Source organism: Tetrao urogallus (genome assembly GCF_951394365.1).
Source record: "Tetrao urogallus genome assembly, chromosome: 1".
Taxonomy (NCBI): domain Eukaryota; kingdom Metazoa; phylum Chordata; class Aves; order Galliformes; family Phasianidae; genus Tetrao; species Tetrao urogallus.
Window position 1 is genome coordinate 174,412,740 of NC_136813.1, and position 12,421 is coordinate 174,425,160.

Genomic DNA, 12,421 nt, shown 5'->3' on the forward strand with positions numbered 1-12,421 from the left:
AAACCTTCCTCCTCGTATCTAACCTAAATCTCCTTTGTCTTAGTTGAAAACCACCCCCCTTTATCCTATCATATCGACCCATGTAAAATGTTGTTCCCTCTCCTGTTTATACGCTCCATTCAAGAGCTGGAAGGGCCCAGTGAGGTCTCTTCAGAGCCTGCTCTTCTCCAGCTAAACAAGCCCTGTCTCCTCAACCTTTCCTCGTAGGACATGTGTTCCAGTCCTCTGATCATCTTAGCGGCCCTCCTCTGCACCTGGTGTAAGAGCTCTGCATATTTCTTGTGCTGGGGGCCCCAGGCCTTGGATGCAGTACTCCAGACGGGGCCTCGCAAGAGCTGAGTAGAGGAGGACTACCATCTCTCTTTCCTTGCTGGCCACCCGTGTTTTAATGCAGCCCAGAACACAGATGGCTTTCCAGGCTGCAAGCGCACCCTGCTTGCTCATATCCAGTTTCTCGTAACATAACATCTCCTGCCAGTGACAGACTGAGGGATGAACATATTGGCCATTCAGGATGCACATGGAAACTCAAGCAGTTGGAAACAAACCTTTAAAACCACTGCAGAATATTCTGATAGAAGCCCTCCACACAACCAGCTTCACCAGTTTGCGGTACTGGTCTCTGTGCTTTTTGCTGTTGGTCTGTTACTCAAGGAACACATCATTTCCATCACAGCAGCCCATCTTGGGGAGGAAGTCCTTAATCGGTCAGAGCCATAACTAATCATCCTTTGCTTTCTAGATTTCCAAGAATAATGTGATCTAATTCTTCCTAGGCAGGAAATGCTCTAATAAGATGTTAGAGTCTGTTCCATAATTCTGAACAAACCAATTGATTCAGCTATGATAAGGACGAGTGTCTGAACTTTTGCCACCTCCCATTTGGCCTTTACAATCCTATTATCAGAGAGATTTTTGTATTAATAACATTAATATAAATAGTGGTTTTATTAATTTATTTATTTATTATTAAAGATATTAATAATAATAGTGTTACAATTACAATTCAATTGCAATACAAGTACAATTCTCTGTGTGATTAACGGTATCTCTTCGCTTTGCTTCGCTTCTCTCTTTGCTTCGCTTCTCTTCTCTCTTCGCTTCTCCGCTTTGCTTCTCGTTGCTTCGCTTTGACTTGCCTTGCCTCTCCTTCTCCTCCTCCTCCTCCTCCTCCTCCTCCTCCTCCTCCTCCTCTTTGTCTTTCTCTTCGTTCTTCTACTGGCTCCAGCGTTGAAGGCAAAACTCTCTTATTCTTTTCCACGTCACACTAGAAAAAGGAGAGTCTCAAGTTGTGACTTGTGACCTCAAACAGACTCAAAGCTGCCTCCTCCCTGGATTCCTCTGGCAGAGGCCAGCTACAACTGTGACCTCAGGCACAGCAAAGGCGGGAGGGCCAGTACCTGTCTGTTGGCCCAAGCGGCCGGGAGAAGTTGTTCATCACGGCCTCAGTGTGACAGCGGGTGAGGATGACCACCGCCTGGCACAGGAAGGGCAGGAACGTGCTCTGCTGCGCAAACGATGTGATGCTGCGCAGGATGTAGAGGATTGGAGGCACCTGAAAGAAGAAGGGGAGAAAGAATGACTTGCTGCATCCTTGACTCTGCAGAGCCTAGCCATGTGCAATGGCCAGAACAAGTCCAGGACACGTGGGAGAAAGTCTCTTACGTTCCAACTGATGTCCTTCCCGTGCATCTGCAGGAAGGTGGTCATCCACTTCCCAGCAGCACGCACACGCACTCCGTTGGCTTTCCGGATCGTCTCCTTGATGGCCGCCATGAAGTCAACGGTGCGTTCGATGGGGAAGTTTCTGCACACAATCTGCAGAGAAATGAGAAGCAGGAGAGATCCCATCACTGCTCTGCTGCAGCTCTTCAAAACACAAAGCAGTCTTGAGGGCATTCTTAGCTCAGCGGCTTGCCGCTCATTCAGGCGGCAATCACAGCGCTCCTGCTGTCTGTACCCTGCTGTTTATACGGAAGGCGGTTGAGCCTCCTCTCAGCTTCTGCACCCATGGTGTTTGCTTACGTGCAAAGCCTCCCTCCCAGCAGCCACAGTCACACATGCACACAAACACACGCACACAAACGCACATCATGGCATCAGCTCCTTGCACTGGGTGCCTGAAGGCCAGACATAGCTCGGAGCCTCCTGCTACTGGCTGAGAAAAGCAGTCTCAGGGTGACAGCCCATTTTGGAAATGGTGTGAGAGGCTGGGGGCAGCATAGGGCCATGCAGAATTCTATGGACAGAGATCCCACCACCCCTTTTTGGGTCCACTTACTCTTGCCATTTTGGACGTGGTCTGGAGCTGAGAGGCGATGCTGCAGGCATGCAGCCCCTCGCACAGGCTCTTGATGTCACCCGTCTCAATGACTGTGTTGACTGCTTTGGCTGGAAAGAGCACAGGGAGAGAAGGGAAGTCATGCTTCTGGAAATAGGACCGCTTTCCACGGTGGAGAGACAGAGGACAGGATGGGGACAAGAGGAGAACTGTGCACGGTGCCTCTCCCTCCTGTCAAGAGGGCCCAGCCCGTGGGGCTCTGGTAGTGCTACGGAGGAGGGCAGAGGGCTGGAGCACGCCTGCTCTACTCACCTTGGATTTGCAGAAGGGAGCTCAGACAGGTGACGGCCAGCTGGCGGGATGCGGGCATGGGGTCACACGTCAGAGGCGCCAGCAGTCCCACCAAGGAGCCAAAGTGCTCACAGGCATCTCCTCTCTGCAGGGGTGAGAGGCAGGAACAAAGCTGTAGACAGCCCCAGCTCTCCCCAGCTTCTCCCATCTGTGCCTTCCCCACGCTGTGACACAGCATGCACAGCTGGGCGGAGCTCACCTTCCAGCTCAGGGGCACAGGGGAGGGAGCAGGGGGCATGCGGTGGGGCTCTTTACTCACTTGAAGCTCTTCACAAACAGCCAGCAGCTGGGAGCAGGTCTGCAGGGCCCTCTTGCGCTCCCACACGTTGCTTGAGACCATAGATTTCTGCAGCACCTGGGGTAGAGCATCTGTCTCACTGAGGACGTCTTTTCCTTCCCTTCCTGCCACCCCTCTCCCTGTCCCTCCTTTCCCAGCCCTTTCCCCCAAGGCCTCCCGCCTCACTGAGCACCGGCACTGCTGCTCTCGCAGCACATACTCACATGGACTATGTTTTGGAAGAAGCCACCGCTGGGCTCTGTCTCCAGCAGGACCACCATGAGCCGGCCCAGAGCTTTCAGTGATGTTTGCTGAAGCTGAAAGCAGAAGAGGGGAGTGACGTGTAGCATCGCGGCTGCTGCCAGAGCAGAGGTTGTGTGTGCTGAGGTAGGGTTCCGACCGAGAGGTGGCCGGGAAAGTTACGGCAGGTTACCTGCAGGTACTGTGCTGCTTGCTGTGACTTCCTGATCTTCAGCATCATCTCTGCTGAAGGATGTGTCACGATGTTCTTGCAGCACAGGACCAACATCTCACGCATATCCTTGCTTTCGAAAGAGGGCTTCAGCTTGCTGAGAGGAGGAAAAAAGGAAGAGAAATCAGAAAGGGCCCTTACCAGTGCTCTCCAGACTGGTTCAGGCAACCTCTGAATTTCTCCTGATCAACAGCTACCAAGCCAATACCCCCAGCTCGTGCTGCTGAGCACTGTCTTCAGTTCCAGCAGCGCCCACCTCCTCCCCAGCAGCAGTGAACCACCTCCCGCTCTGGAGGGAAGGAGACCCCAGCTCTCCCGTCTCTCCCTTGCCAGGGGACAGGAGCACCAGGGCCTTTCTCCCTGCCCCAAACCTCAACTTCGCTGGGCACAACAGCCCAGCCGTCTCTCCTGTGGATGTGGCTCCTCCCTCCCTGCCCCCTCCAGGCCCTCAGGAGCTACCCAAAACGGGGACCACTCTCCTGCCTTGCAACCTCAGTCCTTACCTCAACTGCTCCAGGGCCAGAACCACCTTGAGAGGCACTGGGGAGACAGGGATGCCCGAGTAATACTTCTTCATCAGGTCCTGCAAGTCCCAGAGAGACAGTGTCCAAGTGGGCAAGGGGCACACGAGAGCTGTTCCACCCGGCCCCGAGACAGGCGCAACTGCCACAAACCAGCCCCATCACTTTCCCATGGAAGCACTGCAGAATGCAGCAGCTTGACAGCTGGAGCACCTAGCCTGCTGCCCAGCTGCTGCCTGCCAGCACCCAAGGTCCCCACCAGCTGGAGACGTGTGGCTGCTGGACACCTGCATGCCCCCAGGGAAGCGAGCCTTGTGGCGCAGCCCAGAACTCCTCTGCAGACAGCCCTGTCTCTAGGCACTCACCGTCAGGATCTCCAGCAGCTTGCTCTTCAAGGAGCGGTTAAAGCTGGCAGAATCACCCACAGCTTGGAAGGCAGTGCTGCAGTCAGTGATGCTCTGCAGCAGCGCGAGGTTGTTCTGCAAGTCCTGAGGAGCAAGAGAGAACATTCTTTGAACTGCGGGAAGGGACAAGGGCTGCAAGGGGGACACGGGGAAACAACACTAAGGGAAGGGCTTGGATCTTCATGTGGACACAAACCCTTCCCCAAGGGACCTTTGGAAAGGGATGGCCCATCTCAGCATCCCCCCACGTGGAGGGGCTGCAGCTGGGCGCTCTGACACCCTGGCATGCTTTGAGCTCTCACCCGGCAGCTGCAGCTGTAGAGCATCAGGATGTTGCCCACGATGCCTCCCTCCAGGTGGGCAAGCAGCTGTTCCTTGGAGGCACGCAGTGCCACGCTGCCGTGGGCGAGCATGAGAGCGCTGCGAGTGGCATGAGCTCTCGTGCTGTCCAGCTCCATCTGTGTGGGAAGAAATGCCTTGAGACACTCGCTAACGGCCCCCAGTGCCCCGCGATGCACCTGGGCTCCCAAGGCAGGAGCTGCAGGGAAAATAAGGCAGAAGAATGCCAAGATGGAAACCCGTAACGCTTTACCTTCTTGCGCCTGGAAATCCTGGCATTGCGGCCTTTGCACAGCCTGGACGCAAACATGGTGAGCGTGGCCAGGACTGTGTGGAAGTTGTTCTCAGCAGCATGGCTGAGAAGAGAGATGATTCCCTGCACAAAAGAACAAGGGGCCGTTGGCAAAGGCCTGAATCTACAGGTCCTCTCCTGAGCAAAATGGCAGCAGTGAAGAGGTTGAAAGGCCCGGAGCAGGGCCAGGAAAAGCCCCCTGCCCCAGGGCCAGAGAAGGGATGCTCGCAGGAGCTGGAGGAGAGGAGAGGAGAGCTCACCTGGGCCTCACATGGTTCCTCCGCGTTTGCCTCCTCCAGGTGCTGCAGCAGCTTCTCCTGCACGTGGAGGACTCCCTTACAGGACCCCAGCACCGTGCCCAGAGCCTTGTACAGGAACGACTGCATGGGAAGGGAAGGAAGAAGCTGAGATGTGGCAGCAGCTTAACCTGCTGGGGGAGGGCCAGGTGGGGAGGACCCACACTCCCTGGGAGTCGCTGAGAGCAGCTGCAGGGCCAAGCTTTAGCCATCCCCGGGCAGATTGCAGGGAAAGGCCTCTGGAGGGCACAGACTGGGAAGCAGCATCAGCATCCCGCGTGGGCAGAGCACCAGCCCCAGCCCCAGCCCCAGCTGGACACCTGCAGCTGCACCGCTGCGTAGAGCCGGGGGGAACTCACCTTTTCGGCAGAGCTGCCGGCAGAGCTGCTCAGCCGCTGGCTCAGCTCACTGCTCAGGGCCTCGGTCCACGCCTCATCACCTACGGTGTCCACTGACGCCCTCAGGAACTGTTGGAGAATAGGAGAAGACAATGTTCCCTTGCCCTTTGCCTCTTCCCTCACTCCCAACTTGCTGCAGCCCTCTAGGGAGAGGTGTCAGGAAGAACAGTGCCTCTCCCAGCTCCCCCAGCGTTCCCTCCATTAAAGCCAGCTGCCCTCTTCTCCTAAGACCCCCCTGGGCTTGGGACAGAGCGGAAGAGGCAGCGCCACAAAGGCGTGCGGCCGCTCCGCTCCGCTCCGCAGCAGCGCTTGAGAGGCTGTTCCTGTCCCACAGCGGCTCATGTGGAGCGGGGCTACTTGGGGCAGGCAAGCACTTCTCTGCACCGCGCCTCCCGGCAATGCTGTACCTTTAGCAGACGCCGCTCAAACTCGGCAGTGTCCGGGAAGCTCTCATCTTTCCCTGCACAGCGATAGGAAGAAAAAGATCCTTACTGGGGATCAAGGCACAGAAGAGCTGCTGCAAACCTGTCTTGCCCTGGGCACTTGACACAGCCAAGCTGGGACCCGCACCCCCTCCACAGTGACCTGTCCCTCCCCACAAACACTGCCCCCGCAGGAACACGGAACTAAGTGCTCCAAGGCTGCTGTCTGAGGGGATGTGAAGGGCCCATCCCTGTCCTGGAATGGGCAGATCCCCAGGGGCATAGGTCCCTGGGCCTCAGAGCTGACTCGCAGGAATGGAGACAGCGCAGCACTGGGCTGCAGGCAGTGCTTCCCCTCTGCCACTCTGCAGAGCTGCGTTTTCACTCACCCCCCTTCCCTGCCTCTGCCTCTGCCTCTGCCTCTGCCTCTTCCTCCCCACCAGTACTTTACCTTCAAGACACTGCAGCAGCAGGGGGATCTCAGTAGCCCACATGGCCCCCAGCACTCTGTGGAACCTGCTGTGGAGGTTTTTCATCAGCAGTAAGGCAGCAGCTTGGAGTTTGCTGCCTGCTACAGGGCTGCCTGCCACCACCTGAGCGAGAGCAAGGAGAAGCAGGGTCACTTCTGCAGCAAGAGCAGCTGCTTCCCCCCAAAAAGGAAGCAACTTGGCTCTGCCCTGGCAGGCAAGGAGCAGCCAACAGCTTTGCCCATGGCCATGCTGCTTCCTCCTGGCTGCTCATGGCACCGGCCTCTGGAGCATGTACTCACCAGCAGTCGTGCCAGCAGTATGTGGGGCGTCAGCAGTGGGCCTGCAAAGAGAAAAAAGTGCTGAGTAAGACTCCCAGACACTGCGTGCCCAGCCACGCACACCTCCGCTGTCCCTTCTGGCTGCTACCACAGGTCAGCAGAGCTCACTGGGGGAGTTTTTGCTCCTACCTTGAAACATGGAGCTGACAAAATGGGGATCCAGGGATTCTATCGGCCGTCCTGTCAGCTCCTCTCTCTCAGCCAGGGCACAGACACAGTGGGAGACTGGGATCAGCATGCCTGTGTACTGCGCTGGCACCACAAACAACAGCAGCCGCGGCCACAGGAGCTGTAGGGAACGAGGCAGTTGAGCAGGTCAGCATTCCTGCCTCTGCTCAGAGATGAAGAGGACTCTGTGAATTTCCCTGAGTCCTGTGTGCTTCAGAGCACATTGGAGGAGAGACCTGGGGTCTTGGAATGGGACGAGGAACACGTGGTGCAAGGGCAGGGAGCAGCAGCAGGGCAGAGCGTGACTTACTTTGGACATCCCTCTCACAGAGAGGTCCAGTGATCCCAGGATGTCCATGCAAAGCTCCTGGAGAGCTCCTTCTTCCCGGGCTTCCTGGGCAGAAAGGTCTCCGGATGCCTGCACAACAGTTGTAATGAAACACTGGTTATGCTCAGTTCTCAGGAGCCTCTCGCGAGGCTTAGGTGTGGCCCCAGCGGTGCTTCTGTGCCACCCTCCGAGCAGCACGGGTCTTCCAAAAGAAGATGCTGCCCACTGTCCTTACCCTTCTTGCCGTGGTGCGGCTGAACTCTCTGAAGATGTGCCCCACCACATCCCAGGCTGAGCAGCTCCGGGTGTTAGAACTGAACAGATCATTAATGAAATGCAGAACAGCTGTCCTCACCTGCCAGAGAACAATTGTGGGTGTGATTTTTCTGGTCAGAAGGCAAAGGGAAGCCACCTGCTCATCAGGGCAGCCCTTTGGGCACAAGCAGAGACAACAAGAGCAGAGGAGAAGCTTTGGCTTCTGACATGAGGGCCAGGCCTTAGCACCAGGCTGTGCAATTTCCATGCACAGCACAGGGACCTGCCCGCTCCACTCTGCCTGCTCTCCCCACAGGAGCCATCATGACCGTGTGGTCAATGCTCCAGCACCTCTCTAGTCACCCCAGCCTTGCCTGTGCTGGCAGCAGCATCACCACCCCAACAGCACTTTCTTTTCCCAAACCAGCTCACCCGGATGCTGGGGTCATTGCACAGACGCTGCACAGCCTCGACGACCTGGGGCAGCTTCTCCGTCATCATGGGCTCTGCAAGAGATGCACAGAAGCATGAGCGGAGCCACAACGCAGATGGCAAAAGGGATCCCTGGAAGTCCCGAGGCGTGGTACTGACCAACCCGTGGTACTGACCATCAGAGCGAGCCAGAGCACCCAGCAGACCCAGGGCTGCCACGCATCCAGGCTCCCAGTCATCGCCCAGCTGCGACTGCAGAAACAGGATGGCTTCCTCTGGGCAGATCCGGGCTGCAGGGAGGAAATCCCACGCTATGTTAGCAAGAAACTCACACCCATTCCTGAGGTTTGTGAGAGAGGTTTTGGCCAGGGCAGCGCCAAGCATCGCCAAGGCTCCTCTCCTTACCCTGCAGCATGATGCAGTGGGTCAGCTGTGCACGATCAGCCTCGCTGTGCTGCTTGCTGTCGTCATAGAGCTGTGGGAACAAGGTCCATTTGATACAATCACATCAGCACTGAGGATGGAAAAGACACTGTGCTGCCTGCTCTCGTCTCCCTGGGCACTCTCGGGAAGAGGACAGGCAGAAAAAATGCAGCCCACCCCACAGCATGGGGTGGGAGTACATGCACGGCTCTAGAGCAGCCTTGAGCATGCAGGAGCTAAGGCTGAGCCTCCTTATTCAGGGAATCGGAGCTTTGCAGTCCTCCTGAGACTTAGCCAAGAGGGAAACTGCTGTGGGCGCAAGGATAGGCTCCCCTTACCTGGTAGAACACAGCGCTAGTGACGTCCAGAAACCTGTCCCTTGGAATGACAGATTCAGTGCCCCCTAAGGCCTCCAGGAAGATAGTGAGGCTCTGCAAGAGAGCAGGAGAGGAAGAAAGGGATGAAGCCACATGTAGCCACTTGCGAGTGGAGAAACTGTTTCCCAATTGTTTCTCTGCAGGGAGAAGCTCCTGCACAGGCATTCTTGTTTATCCCCCACCTCCCAGCGGCACCAAGAGAGTCTCACTGCTCTCAATCGAGCCGTGTTTGGGCATCATTTGCAGGCATTTCCCACCCAGCAGCCCACTTCTCCCCCATCAGATGCAACTGGCTGTGGTCGCCCCAGTTGTTAGCACACGGCTCCTCAGGCACTCAGAGCCCCACCACCCAGGTGGTGGTGACGAAGTCTCCCATCCCCAGGAGGTGAGCCCCTATGACTCTTGGCTCCCTCCTGGCTCTTGTCCAGGCCATTCCTTCTTTGACTGAAGAGCTCAGGAAGCCTCAGAACTCCCTTGAACACCCATTCCTTCTTTCTCCAAGGGCTCCCCACCTCCTCCCTGCATCCCGCTGACCCCTCGTGGCACTTGCACGGGCCCCACATCCACCCTGAGCCCTGCACGACAACTCACCTTGGCCACCCTGCAGGTGTCTTGGATCTCCTGACACGGGTGAACGAGCCAGAGGAGCTGCTCCCAGACGCGCTCTTGGTGCTGCTCCTCTTGCAGGAGAACCTCCAACATGGCAGCCACAGCCCCAAGGACGGCCTGTTTGTCCTGGAGAGGATGGCAGAGGCCCGGCATCAAAGACTGAAGGTCTGCCCTTCCTACACAGAGGGCTTTCTCTTTCCCTTCCCCTTCCCCATCCCCACACCCCCACTCCCAGCAGGAGATGGGCTCGCTCTGGAGGGCAGGCAGCTTTTCCCCATACCCTCATCCCCAGCTCTTTTTGCCACAATGCTGTGACATGCAGCTGCTCCCTGGCACAGAGCCACTTCAGGGCCCTTTGCAGAGCCAGCCCACTCCCTCTCATCACCCCTCAGCTCTCAGCCCACTGGGCACAGACAGAGCTGCCGACATGGGTGCCCCTGCTGCCATCCTGGGCTGGGAATGCAGCAGTGCTCACCTTTTCCTCCTGGCAGTCCTGCCAGTTCCACATCACGGAGAAGAGCAGCTCGTGAAGGTTTTCATAGATCTGCTCTTTCTCCATGGCAGGCCAGGGGCATTGCATTCCTGAGGACAAGTGAGTCTTCACTCCATCCAGCCACTGTTTCACAACTGAAAAAACATAACAAAATACTTATACAATACTACTAATAATATTTTTTTGAAAAAGGGAGTGAGAGAAAAGGGAGCCTGTGAGAGTCTGCAGCAGGGTGAGGTGCAAGGGCTGTCCTGAGGCCCCCTGCTCTGGGGCCAGCACTCACCAGCACAAGCGATGCGCAGGATCTGGCCACTCTTCACCTGGCCCACCACACTGCGCAGGCCTGCCAGCATCAGCCACACAAAGGGGATGCACTGTGGAGCTGCAGAGAGGAAGGAGAGGGCCACAGTCAGAGTCCTGGCAGCGAGGGAGGAAGGGCTGCAGCCCTGCATCCCCCAGCTCAATGCAGATCACACGCGGAGGGCAGAGACCCCTTTCCCGGTTGTTCTAGATGTCAGGAGGTTGAGGGTACTCTACCATAGGTGCTGAAGAGTTTGCTCAGGGTGATGAGCACAAACTCCTTGGGCATGTCCCCCGTGGCCTTCAGGTGGCTCTGGAGCTCAGCCATCACCAAGGTGAAGTGCGTCCGAGCCAGAGCCACCAGGACGTTGCTGGCAGCTGTCCTCAAATTGCTGGTCACGCCCTGGAAGAGAGTCACTGGTGACACGCGGCACAGGAGACCGCCTGAGGCCCTTGGAAGGGTTAAACCACCACTATCTGCCAGCAGAACACCAGCGTGGGCAGGCGGTTCCCTTTGCCTTTGGGAGTGAGCCCTCACCTGGGCTGCCGTCAGGTCCCGGGACACCTCTGCCAGCAGCCGGTTCACCACTCCGCACGGCGGGCGGCTGCTGTCTTGGCACAGGGCGCTCTCCAGCTCACAGTACGCCTGCGCTCGGTCACCCTGGGGACAAGGATCAGTCACGCTCGCTTTGCCCGCTGCCACCCATCGCTCTGTGGATGTGCTGCCGGGCCTGGCACCCACGGGACCGTGGCCCTGGGCCAGGAGGGCAAGGGTTGGTGGTTGGATGTCCCCAGCTCACCTCCCGATCTTGCAGGCGCTGAAGGAGTAAGGTCGCGGCGCAGGTAGGGACAGGGCTTGACACCCTGCTTCTCTCCCTGCGACGCGTCCATCTGGGCACGCAGCCCACACAAGCAAAGAGACCTGGAAGGAAAGAGCAGAGCAGCTGCCGCTGGTGTTGCTTGGAGCCAGGGCTGAGCACCCGGCCAGCTGTGGGAGGAACGCTCCTCCAGCCCCACAGCGCAGGGGTATGAGTGGTTGGCGGGGGCAGGGGAGGGAGCTTTCCCCTTGCTGGGGTGCTGGGGAAACCATGGTGGGCAGCTGCACTCGGCAGAGCAAGGACAGTGCTGCTGGCACGTCCTAAACAGACACTGGAGGCACACGTGTGCTCGGGCAGCGTCACGGGGTCCGGAGAGGTGGAGGGACTCACCTCGAAGGGCTCTCAGCCTCTCCATGATAGCAGGATGCCTCCAGATAGACACAAAGCTCTCTCTGGTTCCACTTCCTGCGGGTCCCACAAGCGGACTGAGCCACCGCTCCCACCGCTCCACAAGGGTGTATGACGCAGCCACTGTGACACCACACTGCAGTGTCACCTCACAGAGAATGAGTGACGCGCCCCGGGCTGGGGAGCAGACAGTGCAGGGCAACCCTGCAGGCCCTCAAACACAGCACGTTTGTGTGACGCAATCGGCTCTGGGGTTCCGGTTCCATGCTGACGCAGGGAATGACCTCAGCGGGTGATGGAGAGCCCCTGCCAGGGAGCAGCTGCTGGGCAGCGTTGCCCGGCATTGTCTTAGTGACTGGGGACTCCATGCCGGGAGGCGCTGAGGCCCCCATCTGCTGCCCGACAACCTCTCCAGAGAGCTCTGCTGTCCACTAGGGGCACATGTCAGAGACATCAGAGAGACTCCACCGCATCTGATCAAACAAGAACATCACCATCTGCTTATTGTCATCCAAGTAGGGTCATGGGAGGCTGCCACGAGGAAATGGCAGAACATCAGAAAGAGACTTTGCATCCCATGGAAAGACGCTAAAGGGATTGGGAGCACCAGGAGCGTTCTCCTCTGTCCTTCTGACTGGAGGCTGGGTCCCAGAAGGAAGGAGGAGAATAGAGGTGGTAAATTATTGGCTGATTACTGGGATGGTGTTGGGACCAAGGTTTTGTGTACCTTGATCTTGGACAGGTGTGTGGGCATGAGATGGAACACAACTGAGCAGTTGGGGCCAAAGTGTTCTGGAAAGCTAGCTGGCTAGATTGATTAAACCACATTTGATGGAGGAATGGAATGGAGTTCCTTGCGAAATGAGGAAAATAAGTTAGGTTAGAAGTTCTATGCCTTCATGAGGTGCTGAATTGGCAGCTACAGATCTGACCTTCCTAAGCCAGGTTT

At 57.2% G+C, this 12,421-nt stretch overlaps 1 protein-coding gene across 1 annotated transcript; it reads right to left on the reverse strand.

Annotated features, from left to right (window-relative positions):
- Positions 1 to 1,215: 1,215 nt before the first annotated feature.
- Positions 1,216 to 11,840, reverse strand: LOC306944913 (maestro heat-like repeat-containing protein family member 2B; the record flags this gene model as incomplete). Its single annotated transcript, XM_079533583.1, is given in 33 exon segments — positions 1,216 to 1,267; positions 1,401 to 1,555; positions 1,666 to 1,818; positions 2,282 to 2,391; positions 2,594 to 2,717; positions 2,892 to 2,987; positions 3,134 to 3,226; positions 3,343 to 3,478; positions 3,885 to 3,964; positions 4,268 to 4,390; positions 4,609 to 4,764; positions 4,899 to 5,021; positions 5,198 to 5,317; positions 5,593 to 5,700; positions 6,039 to 6,091; positions 6,505 to 6,646; positions 6,823 to 6,863; positions 6,991 to 7,150; positions 7,340 to 7,447; positions 7,593 to 7,712; positions 8,045 to 8,118; positions 8,221 to 8,334; positions 8,450 to 8,519; positions 8,806 to 8,898; positions 9,436 to 9,579; positions 9,929 to 10,080; positions 10,230 to 10,328; positions 10,484 to 10,649; positions 10,785 to 10,907; positions 11,047 to 11,168; positions 11,455 to 11,545; positions 11,547 to 11,595; positions 11,695 to 11,840. Coding segments are annotated over 33 exon segments (3,696 nt in total).
- Between the last annotated feature and the right edge of the window lie 581 nt (positions 11,841 to 12,421).